Source organism: Dasypus novemcinctus, chromosome 1, assembly GCF_030445035.2.
Source record: "Dasypus novemcinctus isolate mDasNov1 chromosome 1, mDasNov1.1.hap2, whole genome shotgun sequence".
NCBI classification, from domain to species: domain Eukaryota; kingdom Metazoa; phylum Chordata; class Mammalia; order Cingulata; family Dasypodidae; genus Dasypus; species Dasypus novemcinctus.
In genome coordinates, this window is record NC_080673.1 from 193,207,877 (window position 1) to 193,223,011 (window position 15,135).

Consider the following 15,135-nt stretch of genomic DNA (forward strand, 5'->3'; position numbering starts at 1 on the left):
GGTTGAAAGGTGAAAACTACTTTGTCTAAATGAAAGGAAGCATTCGGAGATAAAAGATGAAAAAAAAAAGGGTAGGCATTTTATTAGTCAGCCAAAGGGGAGCCGATGCAAAATTTCAGAAGTTGGTTGATTTTTATAAAGGGTATTTATTTGGGGTAGGAGCTTACAGATACCAGGCCATACTTCCCTCACCATAGTCTATTTTCACTCATTGGCTGTTGACATCTGCTGGCTGTTGACATCTGCGAGGGTTCAGGCTTCCTGAGTTCCTCTCTTCCAGGGTCTTTCTTCCTGGGCTCAGGGTTCTTTTCCTGGGGCTTGTTTCTGTTTCCTCTGTGAGCTTACTTCCTGTGGCTCCAAGCTTAAGGCTTTAGCATAAATTTCCAACATCAAAAACCCTCCAACTCTGTCCTTTGTTGTCTTTTATCTGGGACTCAATGACCTATTGGCACAAGAGGTTTACCTGATTACTTAACCAAGTAAACCTGTGAATCAAATATAATCTGATATGCCCAGAGGAAAAAATCAGTTTACAAACATAATCCAATATTTCTTTTTGGAATTCATCAATATCAAACTGCTACAGGCATTGCCCTCACATCCCAATGAAAGACACTGAGGGTCAGAGTCGTTCTCTTCCCAGGGTCACAAAGCTAACTACACAGCAAAGAGTTATTCCCAGGGCTTATATCTGTAGACTCAGCATTCTTTGTACTATAACATGCTGTTCTGGGGAGAAAAGAATACATATATATAAACTGAAAAACATCACTTATTTTAAAACTTTTATTTCATATAATAATTCGGTTTGGACATTAAACAGTATGAGTATACAGGCTTCGTTAAGGTAATTTTCTGGAGCTTAAATCCATGGTTCATACACCATGGATTCAAGGTAGTTTGTTTATTCACAAAATCACATTGTATCTTTAATTACTAAAAATATGACGTTATACTATTTAAAAAATTTTTGTATATTATACTACTCACCAAAACGCCATTCTTTTAAAAATACTTTCCATTTTGCAGTTTTGAAAAATACAACAGCCACATGGTGGATATTACAACCAGAAGGTACAAGCATATACAGCTAATTAAGAATACAAGTAGAAATTTTACAAACTTTTTAATGTATATAATTATTATGCATATTAATTTAATTTTGAATATACAAATCTTATTTAACAATTTCTTAATTCATTGAACTTTTTTCTTTTTAAATTTTATTTTCAAATAAGTTTTAGATGAAATCAATCATACATATAAAATATAAGGGCTTTTTTTCCTTTTTAAACTCACTCTCATCATTTTCTCTACTTAAATTATTTCCCACCAATGGGGTATTTCTTTCACTAGCAGCTAGTTCAGTGACTGTTGAGAGAACACTACCACACTATGTGTTAAAATGTTTAGGTTGAATTACTGTAGCCCATTTCAGGCAAATCTTGTTTTTTATCTTGTAACAATTGAAAATGATGTTAATGGTGAGGATGCCATGCTTTTTGAAATACTGTTTCCTAATGGTGATACTATAAATGTGATATAAAGAACTGATATAAAGAACATTTTAACTGCCACTACTTATTTTCTTCAGAGAATTGGTGGTTCTTTCATGCTGTGTAAATGCATCTTACCTTGAGCTTATTTATAACTTAATACTTTCAAGATTTAGAACATGTAATTTGAAAATACCTTTACCTGGATTCTGAATAGGTTGCAATAGGTTGAATTAACTCAGAGAAACCTTTTCATATATAATGAGTTATTTTACTATCCATTTAACTGTACCTAAACAATGGAAGAATAGTGTTAACTGAAAAAATTATTTCTATTAGTGATTGTTTTTAAAATGCTTCTTTTTTTTTTTTTGGTATGTGGGGTTTCAATCTGGGTTTGTTTGAAATTGTGCATTTTCACAACACATGACACAAAATAATGCAGCTTCAGTAAGTCTCTACTGAAAACGAACTCCAGATCCTTGGGATTACTCACATTTCCACTTTGCTACTCCTGCTCTCCATAATGCCTTCAGTACCAGCCTGAAAAGTTCTAGAAAAGTTCTACCAGCCTGAAAAGTTCTAGATCCCTTCTTCTCTTTGCTATTGGGATGGGCATAGCCTTTCACACACAGCTTTCTCCCGATTTGTTAAAGAAAGTGAGTAACCCATATCTACAAGTGACTGCCTGGGAAACAAGAATATGGGATTCCTTCCCTTCCAATTCCTGTTAAGGGGGTGGAGGTAGGAGGGCAATAAGTGAATAACTGGTGAGACAGTAAATGGGAACTGACAGTAAACAAGCAACAAAAGCCTACTTCCTTCTTAACAATCAGTAATAATGGAAAGGGGATGGTTTTACACTACAAAAGAGGAAAGGATAATAGAATCTGAACTGAAAGGAACTTTAGAGGCCATAACATTTTTCGGTACCTTTTGATTTCTCAGGGATTCTGAAGATTTGACCAGAGTATTTGTTTTAGATGAAGGCCCAGTTTTGCACACGCACAACCAAACCAGGATATTTCACGGAGGATGGTCACAGCAAGGGGAACAAGTAAGTTCCCACGGCTATATTGGACCCTCCTTCCCACCACCGGAGTCAGTTCCGGGCTGCTGGGCCTTTTTAGCCCGTCTCGGTCCCTGCTGCCTCCTGCCGTGCTGTCAGCCAGCCAAGTGGCTGCCCTCAGTCTGCAGTCCCAAAAGCGCCCTGAGAATTTGCCACCAGGTAACTGGCTAGTGAGGACCAACGCCTCACTACGAGCTGTTCAGGCCTGTTAACTGGCTTCTCTCTGGTGCTGAAGTTTAGCTCAAAGGAAGTTCCCAGACAGCTTAAGGGTCGGGGAAGAATTACAGTCTCCCTCTTGCTAATTAAACGCGTAATCAAAGGCACAAATGAGCTCCGAAACTGGCAGATAGGATTCGAGGTGCCCGTCCCCCTAACAGCAGCCGTGGCAATCAGGAGGGAAGCGGGAAGCAAAAGTTTCCACGACCTCTGCGGCGGGGGGTCTCGCTCGTGCAGTCTCTCGCCAGAGCTGGAAGGAGATCCGCTCCGGGCAGCGGTGGCCGGGCGATGGAGCAAGGGCACGGAGGCGGCCAGGCGCCATATCCTAATCCTAATCCCGAAAGGCAGTCTAGTTATTATGTCCGCGGGCACACGAAACGCACGAAGCAACCTCGCTCCTGGCCGCTCCTTTCCCACCTGTTGGGACGCTCCCACGAGCTCGTCCTGGCCCAAGTACTTTGGAAACTGTCATCGGGAACCCAGAAGCCGGGAATGTGACAGGCGACCATAAATATGCAGAAGAGATGGAGCCACAGGAGCGGGCGGGCGGCGGGCGGGGACCTGGAACCGGGCCCCCGCCGCCACGCGGGCGGTGCCAAGACCCGGCGGGCGGCGCCGGCGCACTCCGGCCACCGAGCCTCCAAAAGTGGCCCCGGGCGGGCGGCGGGACACCTCACAGACTGCAGGCAGCGGGCGCCGCGGCCGCCGCCCGGGGACTCCGCGCCCGCCGCTCGGCCCGCTGCCGCCGCCGCCGCGCCCGGCCCGCTCCCGCCGAGCCCCGGCCCCGAGCCCCGGCGGCGCCCGCTCTCCCCGGCAGCGCGGCCCACCCGCATGGAGCCCGGCGCCGGGCCCCGGTCCGCCGAGCCCGCCGCGACGCGGGACGCCGCGGCCCGTCACGGCGAGGGCCGGAAGAAGATGGCGGCGGCCGTGGCGGCGGCGGCGGCGGCGGCCGCCTCGCACGCGCCGCTGACGCCAATGGTGCGCGCCGGCCGGCGGGCCGCGGATGGCGGCGGCCCGGGCTCCGGCGAGGGGCGGGGCGAGGCGGGGAGGGGGCCGGCCGGAGGCGGAGGCCGGGCCGCGGGCTGGAGGGAGGCGGCGGGGACAGTTTGTTGTGCTCGGAACATGGCGGGCGGCGGCGACGCGACCGCCCCGGGAGAGGGCGGCGGCGCGAACGGCCACGAGCGGGACGGCCGCGGCGAGGCGGAGCAGCCGGGCGGCAGCGGCGGCCGCGGGCCCCCGCCGGCGCCGCAGCACGCGGAGACCCTGGGCTTCTACGAGAGCGACCGGCGGCGGGAGAGGCGCCGCAGCCGCGCAGGTGAGGCGGGCGCGCGGCGCTAGGCCGCGGCGAGGGCGCCCAGGCCGGCCCGGGATGCCGTGAGATCCCGGCCCGCGAGCCCCGCGGCCGCTGCGGCGTCCGGAGCTGTCCCGGCTGTGGGCGCGCGGAGCCGCCGCGGCCCCGCAGCCACTGACAGCTCCTGGGCGGGCTCCGTGCGCGGCTGCCGCGGCTCCCGAGGCCAGGTGTGTCCGAGCCGGACGGCTGCGACCCGGGGAACTTCTGCCCTCGCTGGGTTATAATTGCTTTTGAAAGGTGTTAAGAAAAGGAAAAAATCCCTGGGGAATCTCCACCCCTCGCTAACGTTGGGGAGTATCTACAACAGCTGAGGGAGGTCAGAAATGAGAGGCGCACGGCTGATTTCTTAATTGACATACTCGTGTCAAGGTGACTTTTCTGTATTTTAAACGAACTTGAGCCTCAGAAACCTGTTAACTTGTCCCCCAAATATGCTTTTCCACGGCCGCGGCAAACAGTGTTGAAATGGTTTGAAGTTCACTCGTTTGCCCAGAACAGAAATATTTAGCACTTGGCAAAATATTTATTACCTGTGAACTTTACCTAAACTGGAAACTTAAGCCACTTTTTAAAAAAAGTAGCTGTGTAAGAAAAGATGAAGTAGAAAAGTCTACTTCAATGACTGGTTTTAATCATATTGCTATAATATTACACTTCCTTTAAGCTGCGGCTTTTATTTTTGTTTAAAAAAGAATCTTTAAAATTGGCTTTGTGTTAGGACTGCAGTAATATATATTAGCCTTGAGGGGAAAGGGGAGGTTTTGAGATCTATGTTGCATTGACTATAGAATGATCCCAACATTTAACGATTCTTACATAATTCTAAATTTTGAGTAGTAACTGAGCCTTAGCTGAATTAAATGTCTTCCCACCAAAAAATTGCAACTGGTGCTTAATAGGGGCTGTGTTAACTGTTGTTTCTGCAATTCATGCAAATAAATGTGTAAGTTGTGGAACTTTGTGCAACATGAGGTTGATCAGATGAGAGCCTGATTGATTCACTAATTTGAAGAACTAACTAGTCCTAGGTTAAATGTTGAAGAGGTCGGTATCCTTGAAAAATTAAGTACAGACTCTGCTATGTTTGGTCTTTTTCATTTTTATCCCTTTATTTGGTTTAGTTGCACTTGCTTGCAAGAATATTTACTTTCTTGATTGGCAGGATATAAGTAAGATAACAATTAAATGTCTTTATTGGCTGTCTGTTTTATTTACTTAATGACTAAAAGCACCCTAATGCAAATAGATACATTTGTTGCCAAACTTCACTGTGATTTCTTTGAAATATTTCTGAATTTCAGGAAAGCCAATATTATACAAGCCTTTGTTTGTTTGCATGGACAGAAGATGAAGTTGTCAGGAACCTTTTGTTGGTTGCAGATCTTGTACCCTTAGAGTAACACCTAACACTCCTTCCAGGCTCTTCGCGGGGTGGGGATACCTAGAGTACTTGGGACTTGCATAAGACCTGGTCCCTCTGTACACTCATTCCTCCTCAACATGGTTTTCTGAGCTGTAACATGTTTAAAGCTTGACTTGTAAAGCATAGAATCAGGGAGATGCTTCCAGCCTTAGCTTTAGAGGTAGCACTCATTTTTATCCCCCAGTTAAATCATTTATGTGTGAAGAGACATGACTGTGCAACTCTTGTTTCGCCAGGTAACACCAACCTTGGAGAACAGGATTTGGGTGAGAATTCTAGATATATTGCAATTGAGTCACCAGCCAGTGTTGGAATTCTGGCTGGGCCTCTCCAGGTGGGGACAGCCCTCCCCAGTCCCCCTTCATATACATACGCACGCACTAGTCACACAGCTCTTGTCTCTTTCAGCTTCCACCCTCTGATGACCCAATTGGAGGAGGCTTCGCTACTAGAGGTTAGAATTCTTTCAGCTAAACTTACTGCTGAGGCTGCTCTGTGGCCTCTGCATTGACCTAATCCTCCAGCAGTGCTCCCTACCACTCAGCTCTGTGAGCTTCCCTTCCCCTCCTTTCAAGAATTTACGAAACATCCTCTCAGCTGGCCTGGGGCACAGGGCTTTTGAGTGGCGCCACCTTGAGTCATATGAAAAGCATTTCTCCCTGAATCAAACTAGTCTTCCAAGGCTGGAGCTCACACTTGTCCATTTTTATATTCTTAGTGGTGCCTCGGTACTCTGTTGCCCCTGCCCTTGATCTCTGGTCCTCCTCCCCAAGCTAGGGCCTCCTTTATCTTCCTTTTTTGAAAGTCATCTTAGTGTCTTGGTGGCCTAACCATCAGTTAGTTCTGAAGTCCCCTTTATCAGTTCTCCCAGTGAATTTAAGGCTCTTGTAAATAAGACCTGTCCTAACAGCCTAGAATTCCCTAAATGAATATACAGATTAGGTATATAATCAAACCCTCCCCACCCAAGTAAAATAGATCAAAATAAAGTGTAGTGTTTGAGGTTCATATTGTTGTTTTATTTCTGTCCTTGTTTATATGTTTAGAAAGTATATAACATATCTATATTAGTTTGTGTATACACAGTTGTATTTATACTATAAACAGGTATTTGGGTCAAGTATGTAAGCTTATTTTCTTTTTCTCCTTATGGACTCTTCTATCACTTGGTTCTCAGAACTCCTTTGTGTTATATGTAGATAGCCTGGTAGTAGGCTGAAACTGTTCTCAGATGCTAGTACTTGTACCTTAACATAGAAGTGAATGCCCCATTCATTCCTATTTTCATTATTGCTTTTGGAATGGTCATTGTGTATCCCACCCTTTCTTACTGTGCTCACTAACCTTGAACTCTGGGTGTAATGGATATCACCTGCATCTGTAGAGTCATCCCTTCTGTTGTCTTTTTTATCTACTTTTTAAAATCTTATAAATTCTGTTATTGCCATTTTTAAAATATAAGATCAGATAAGATTGTCTGCAAAAAATCTAGGTGGGAAAATTGCTGTATAGCCATTTTCCTATTTAGGAATCTAGGCCTAGCAAGTCAACTTTGGACCAGGATTAGGCAATTTGTGTTCTTGGTTTGGTCGTTGAATTGTTTTGTAGACTTTATGCACAGACGGCTTACCTAATCCATTTGGCTGTCTTTCATAACATCACCATGAACTAGTTAGTATCTGAAGTGTGTAAGCTGATTCACGGTACCATGGAGACTTAACAGTGGGAGTTTTGGTATAAAATAAGTGTAATCACCATTGAGGATGAAACAGTACCTCTATAATGCAGGTGTTGGAGTCTGCTTGTAAAACAAAAATCCTAAGGGTGTGACTGAAGATTGTTTCTAATTTTAACAGTGCCATGAGGCCTGCTTTTCTTCCTTCTTTTTCAATTCCACTCTTTTTTTTTTTTTAAGATTTTTTCTTTATTCCCCCCTCCCACTCCCCCCGTTGCCTGCCCTCTGTGTCCATTTGATGTGTGTTCTTCTGTGTCTGCTTGTGTTCTCATTAGGCACCTCTGGGAACCAATCCTGGGACCTTCCAGAGTTGGGAAAGAGGCGATAACTCTCTTGCACCACCTCATCTTCCTGTTCTGTTTTGTCTTCTTATTTTCTCTCCTCTGTGTCTCTTGTTGTGTCATCATGCTGCACCAGCTCTCCACGTCAACTGGCACACCTGCGCAGGGCCACATTCCTGTGTGGGCTGGCACTCCACATGAGCCATCTTGCATAGGCCCTGGGCATCGAACCCTGGATCTCCTATATGGTAGACGGAAGCCCAGTTGGTTGAGGCATATCCATTTCCTTCAGTGTCCACTCTTTACATCTAGAGCTTAAACATTGGCATTATTACCCATCACTTTTGCATCTCTTTTTGGTATTTACCCATCTTTAGACCATTTGTGTAATCTCCACAAGAGAATGGGCAGTGGCAGGGAAAAAGATTGAAACCCAGAATAACCAATTGATCTTTTTAACTATTCCCACAAAAGATTGAGTGATACAAAGATATTTAACTATTCATAATCTCGACCACCTATTGTGTAATTGAAAATTCACATTCTTCTTTGAAAAATCTTATTTTTATTAACTTAATTTTCATTTAACCACTCTTCACTTCCCATAGAGTATGTTACATGGTTATTTTTGTGACTCCAAACTTACCTGATGGATAATTAAAGGCTGACTAGTTCTGAAATTATGCTCTAGAGTCAATTTCTCATTGCAAAGGAAAATAAGGCTAATCGTAAAGTTGGGTGGGAAATTATTTGGAGTAACCACAGTCCTGATAGAAATACAATAAAATTAGCTTCCTTTCTTCCTAGGAATTATTGTTCTGCTCTTAAAACTCTTAATTGCTTTACTTAAATGTATTGTGTAAGTTAAACACATGCAGTAAACATACAATAAAAAGTTACTTATTTTTATCTTTGACCAACTCAGTATCTTGGTTGTTTAAAATGTTCTTCAACTAGTTTGCCTTCTGAAATTCAGTCCTAGCAGCTCATGTGTGATCCAATTTGGGGAAAACTTGCATAAAAGAAGTTTCTGGAAAATATAACTTTGTCAGGTTAACAAAATTTTTTTTTCCCATTTTGATCCTTCACTTTATAACCTCATAACTTTGGGCAAAGTCACTAATTTTTGTACCAGTTTTCCATTCATAAATTCATGGTTAGTCTCTTTTTTTCGTACTTTCCCAAATGTGACAATATATAAACAGTTTTTTGAAAGTCTTGGAAATTTGAATATACTCTATAATATGGTACCTTTGCTTACATTTGATTTAGGAAGGTGGCATTGGTGGTGTATTGGTTCCTGGAAAAGGGGATTACTCATTGGCATTATGGAAGGGTGCGCCTTTATATTTGTGTAATAAACACGTATAAAATTTTAGTGTAACTTTAGTAAGGTTTATGTTATTAATTAATTAACTTATTTATCCTCCACCCCCACCCCTGTTGTTTTACACTCGCTGTTTACTTTCTGTGTCCATTCACTGTATGTTCTTCTGTGTATGCTTGTCTTCTCTTTAGTCAGCACCACGAACCAATCCTGGGACCTCCTGGAGTGGGAGAGAGATGCTCAATCTCTTGTACCACTTCAGCTCCCTGGTCTGCTGCATCTCTTATTGTCTCTCTTCTGTGTCTCTTTGTTGTATCATCTCTCTGTGCCAGCTCTCTGCGCAGGCCAGTACTCTGTAAGGGCAATCTCTCCTCACAGGCCAGCTCATCATGTGGGCCAGCTTGCCTTCACCAGTAGGCCCCAGGAATTGAACCCTGGACCTCCTATATGATAGACAGGAGCCCAATCATTTGAGCCACGTCTGCTTCCCAGTAAGGTTTATTAAGCTTTAGGTTAAGACTTTGGAGATTTGCATGTTTCATAAAATTTTCCTAACAGTTCACTGGTATTACTTTCCCTCTTCTTTTAATGGTCAATGCTAATTTAAGAAAGATTTATTTAGACATATTACCAAACATATAAATCTATTTATAATTATTCACTACTTTAATTCTTTTTTATCCTGGGTTCTTAGCTCTGAAAAAGCTCTTCAGAAGATAATTAAGGGAAGCAGATGTGGTTCAAGTGATAAGGCCCCCGCCTACCTTGTGGGAAGACCTGGGTTCGATCCCTGGAGCCTCCTGGTGAGAAAAGAAGAGAAAGCGTGTCTGCATGGCAGGCCAGTGCCCACATGGTGAGCCAAGTACCTACATGAGTGCCCATGTGGTGAGCCAAGTGCCTGTGTGGTGAGCTAGGTGCCCGCATGGTGAGCCAAGTGCCCACGCAAGTGCCTGCGTGGTGAGCTGAGTGCCTGCACGGTGAGCCAGGTGCTGGCATGAGTGTCCGCCTGGTGAGCCAAGTGCCCACATAAGTGCCTGCGTGGTGAGCCGGTGCCCATGCAGTGAGCAGAGTGCCAGCACAGCAAGCCGAGTGCCTGCACAGTGAACCAGTGCCCATGCAAATGAATCTTGCAGCAAGATGATGATGCAAAAAAAGAGACGAAGAGGAGAGTCAAGATGAAACAGAGACTGGGAACTGTGATGGCACAGTTGACAGGGAACCTCTGTCCACATCAGAGGTCCCCAGGATCGAATCCAGGTGAATCCTAGAGGAGAAACATGAGAAGACAAAAAGAGAAATAGGTACAGAAGATCACACAGTGAATGGACACAGACAGCAAGAACAGCAGGATGGGGGTGGGAGAGGGGAAGAAATAAAATTAAACCTAAGTCTTTGGGGGATGAGGAAGAAACAACTTATACTATACTTTTTCTCAATTTAAGATACTTATGGATCACAGAAAAATTTTGTAGGATATGAATATTTTTCATTATTATTTATTTCTCTCCCCTTCCCCACCCCCACCCCTCCCTGTTGTCTGTTCTCTGTGTCTATTTGCTGTGTTATCTGTCCACTTCTGTTGTTGTCAGCGGCACTGGAATCTGTGTTTCTTTTTGTTGTGTCATCTTGTTGTGTCAGCTCTCCGTGTGTGTGGCGCCATTCCTGGGCAGGCTGCACTTTCTTTCGCGCTGGGCGGCTCTCCTTAAGGGGTGCACTCCTTGCGCATGGGGCTCCCCTACGTGGGGGACACCCCTGCGTGGCAGGGCACTCCTTGCACGCATCAGCACTGCGCATGGACCAGCTCCACACAGGTCAAGGAGGCCCGGGGTTTGAACTGCGGACCTCCCATTTGGTAGACGGATGCCCTAACCACTGGGCCAAGTCCACTGCCCAGGATATGAATATTGATTAAAGATATATTAGAACAGCGAATCTGCCTGGCTTCCCAAGTTTTGATCCAAGCGGCACCTTAGATGAAGTTTTTCGAGGCTAGATTCTCGAACTACACCTTAAAGGTGGTATTTTTTAATCAGCTGCCTTACTGGAGTGACAGGGGTGGGTAGTTCTCTACCTGGAGAGGGAGAGCCCCATCCTGGCTCATTACAAGGGCTTCGTGGATGCGCTGAAGAAGGCCTTTGGCAGGAATGGATAGAAAACAACCTGTCTTGGGGGCCCCCCGCACCTAATTCTGGGCAAGCTAGTACGCTCTCCACCCTTCCTGCTTACTTACTTTTGTTTCACAAGTAGCTCTCCTGTTCCAGCTGTGGGCCCCGACCCTTGCTTGGCTACAGCCTGTTTTGCCAACCCCAATGCCATTGCATTCTGCCCCACAACCCAACTACTGGCAGGGGAACTGTTACAGATGGCATAGACCACCAGGAAACACGTGTTGTCCCCCCATCCCCGCCGCCTCTGAAGACCGTGACTGCCTTTGAAAGTCAGGACCAGCAGGCCCTGAGACTTCAGGGTTAGTGTGGCTGGCAGCCAAGTTTTGACGCCCCCACCCTCCCGACAGTTACTTTTACACGTATTTTCATTTCTGTTCTGAAACCACAGGAGTTTGACATATTGTGCCTTTTGGCCAGAGAAATCCAGGCACTGGACACTACCTGGAAGAAGTATTTACTTTTAAAATATCGACATATGTCATGCATTAATATATGCTTAATACTGTCTTTGTGTACAAAGATGAATAAGACAGTACACGTCCTCAGTAACACAATTAGGTTCTTGAGAAAAAAATTCAAATGTTTGGTAAAATAATCCTTTTTTGTGTATTTTTCATTCTTGTTTTACGGTTTTTGTTTGTTTGTTTTTACTTTTCACCCCACAGTTTTGTTTTTAATTATGTTTAAAAATATATGCAGGTTAGAAAAAAAGAAAACTCAACTTAAGCAGTTTTGATATTTGCTGCTGAATCTAGTGAAGATGGTATAAAGTTGCATGTTAAACTTATGGCCAAAAATCAACTCAGAAATAATGAGGATGGTACAGTCTCTGAGCCATATCCACATTATTCCCTTGTACTAAATGGTGTAGCTCCTTCACTTCAGGTAAATCACTTTGCTTTTTTTTTTTTTTTTTACTTCTCTTTTCTCTTCTGTAATTAATGACATTACTAGATTAAAAAAAAAAGATACATTAGAGGAACTGACTCGGATTTGTAGTTGGTATCATTTCTCTTATATTAAATGTTCAGACTTGACAAAGTTTTTTTTCTAATATACAGGCATTTATATTAGTAAAATGCTTCTACTTTTAAAAGGTTTATAATGAAGATATCTTGGTGAGAACAAAAGAACTAATACTGGATGATGTAAAAAATAAGTGTCAGAAATTAAATATTTGGATTATTTTACTTTGGAAAAGAATTTGTTCTTAAAATATAAGGACAATTGTTTGGCATAACAAATGAGAGATACTCTTTTGCTAAGAAGGTATGAGGTACCAACAAAGAAGGAAAAAGTTAAAAGTACACTTAGCTGTGATGGAGTTGGACTCAGATGTGACCTGTCTATACATGCCTCTTCTGTCACTTTTACTGAACCTGTGGTTGGTGCTGGTGTTGGTGTATACGCAGGAGACCTGAATCTCTGGACTGTCCATGTGACAGCCAGGCCCTGAGCCTCAGCAGGCTTGCAACCCCTACTCTGGTTCATTGGACTTACCCCGCCAGCTAACAAGGAGGTGAAGAAGGTCAGCTACCACACCAGGGAGCCAAGAGTGCCTACAACTGCAAGCAGACGAATTGCATCCATCATTCTTTTGGGATCTAAGTCCCTTCTCGATATAGAAGTGGAGTGGACATAACTATCCCACGGTCCACAGGATGGAGGAATAGAGTGGACTTACTGATATTCTACTATGGAACTATTGTGATTAGTAATGGAAGAAATTGTAGCATTGATGTGGAGAAAGTGACCACGGCAGCTGCTGAGGGTGGGGAGAGGGAAGAAGAGATATGACGTGGGGGCATTTTCAGGACTTGGAATTGTCCTGTGTGGTACTGCAGGGACAGATGCTGGACATTATATGTCCCTCTATGGTCCACTGGGTGGACTGGGAGAGAGTATAAACTACAATGTAAACCATTATCCATGATGTGCTGCAGTGCTCCAAAATGTGTTCACCAAATGCAGTGACTATGCCGTGTTGATGTAAGAGGTTGTTTATGTGGGAGGAGTGTGGTCAGGGGGATGGTGGGTATATGGGGACCTCTTAATATTTTTTTAATGTAACATTAAAAAAAAAGTAGAAAAAAAAAAGTGCACTTAGCTAGCAGAGTTCTTGGGTTGAAGAGTAATACCTAGAGGTAAAGAACAAATGGCCTTCTTAAATAATTAGCCAAATAATATGCCCCAGATCAGGACACCTAAGTTCATACAGGTTTGTAGAGTGCTAGAGAATAGTGTTTTAATGAACAAAAATAACAAAATGAGTAGATTGAATAGCCTACTGCAAACTATGTCTGTAGTCAGGGAAAGTGGGAATGAACCTGCTAAAGCAGCAGGCTAAGTTAATAGCTCATTCTGTAAGACACTGTGACCACCTTCCTCGGAACTGCAATATGAATCAAAGGGATCTTTCTGTCCTGTTGAATCCAGATTAGGGTCAGGTCCTCTTCTCTCAGGGTGGTTGTCAGATAGATGCATGATAGTTATGGTGCAGGGAACACTGGGCAGCGATCTAGGTTCTATTCCCAATTTACCCCTTATTTTTCTTAACCTCAGTTTCTTCACTTGCAAAATGTGAATGCTATTAACTGTCCTACCTCACAATTGTTCTGAGAATTGTTTGAAGTAGTATGTGTACTACCTTTGTAATAAACTGTCTCATGCCATAATATGGATGGATCCTAATCCCTCAAGCAGAGCCTCTTCAAGAGTGGGTGAGAAGAGGTGAGGTTAGCTTTGGGAATATTTAACCTAAAGAAGCTTGGTTCTTTCTTAGTATTGCCTTTTTTTTTTTTTAAGATTTATTTTTTATTTATTTCTCTCCCCTCCACCCCCCTAGTTGTCTGCTCTCAGTCCATTCGCTGTGTGTTCTTCTGTGACTGCTTCTATCCTTATCAGCGGCACCAGGAATCTGTGTTTCTTTTTGTTGTGTCATCTTGCTGTGTCAGCTCTCCATGTGTGTGGTGCCATTCTTGGGCAGGCTGCACTTTCTTTGGCTGTGGGCAGCTCTCCTTTTCCCCTATGCGGGGGACACCCCTGCGTGGCATGGCACTCCTTGGCGTGCATCAGCACTGCGCATGGACCAGCTCCACACGGGTCAAGAAGGCCCAGGGTTTGAACCGCGTACCTCCCATGTGGTAGGCAGATGCCCTATCCATTGTGCCAAGTTCACTTCCCCTTAGTATTGCTTTAATGTATCTCTTAAAACTATACGCCAGACCATTGTAGCTTCACAGGAGCAATCCTGGGACACTGGGAGCATAGAGGGAGGATGGAAGGGGGATCCCAGCTTTCCAGAAAGAACTGCAGTGGCCAGCCACTGTTTACAAAAGCATTTGAGATAATGATAGGCAAAATAATCTAGACCTGTTTGACCTTGACGACCTCTCAGTGCCTTGGTTTCTTCCTCTGCAAAGTGAGCTTAACAGTAGAACCTGTCTCATGGTTGTGAGAGCTGTGAATTCAAAATACATTTTGTTATTGTCATTTGATTATCTGGATACTTACTTTTTAAATCCTCCATTGTAGAATCTAAATTGATATTATAAATAAAAGTCTTCCATTTCCAGAAGTAAAATCTTAACAAGACATTTTAAAATTTGGAATATGGTTAAAATACTTTTGTGTGCTTATATTGTATAATAAACTATGGAAAATTATTTACTTAGGCTGTATAGTTCGTTAAAAATTCTTATTTGTCATATTATCATTTAATCATAGAACCAAAATTGCAGAAGTAGCATCAATAAACATTAGGTAACCACCAAACCAGAATTGGTTAATACTGCAGAATTTGTGATATGAATAGTAAGTAGTTCAAGACATTGTGTCATACTTTGTGGTTTTCATACAAATTCACTCTTGGTCCCTCAGCAATACTTCGTGGAAGGCAGACAGGTACATGGGTGTTAAAAAACTACTTCATGCCTCAATTTTCTCTGGTGAAATTGAGATGTATGACCTGACCAGGGTCTCAGGCTAATATGTGATAATCTGGTGCCACACCCCCCTTCTTTTATTTCTCCCCCCTGTGTTCTTTTTGTGAGTCGTGGCAAAACTCTTA

The 15,135-nt window shown here is 43.8% G+C and overlaps 1 protein-coding gene across 1 annotated transcript in view; it reads left to right on the top strand.

Moving 5' to 3' along the window:
* Positions 1-3,888: 3,888 nt before the first annotated feature.
* The window catches only part of TAPT1 (transmembrane anterior posterior transformation 1), a 73,206-nt gene continuing 61,959 nt past the window's right edge, over positions 3,889-15,135 (top strand). The window contains exon 1 of the mRNA XM_058300640.2: positions 3,889-4,096. Coding sequence (XP_058156623.1) covers positions 3,904-4,096 — 193 coding nt within the window. The 5' untranslated portion in view covers positions 3,889-3,903. The remainder of the gene's footprint in view (positions 4,097-15,135) is intronic.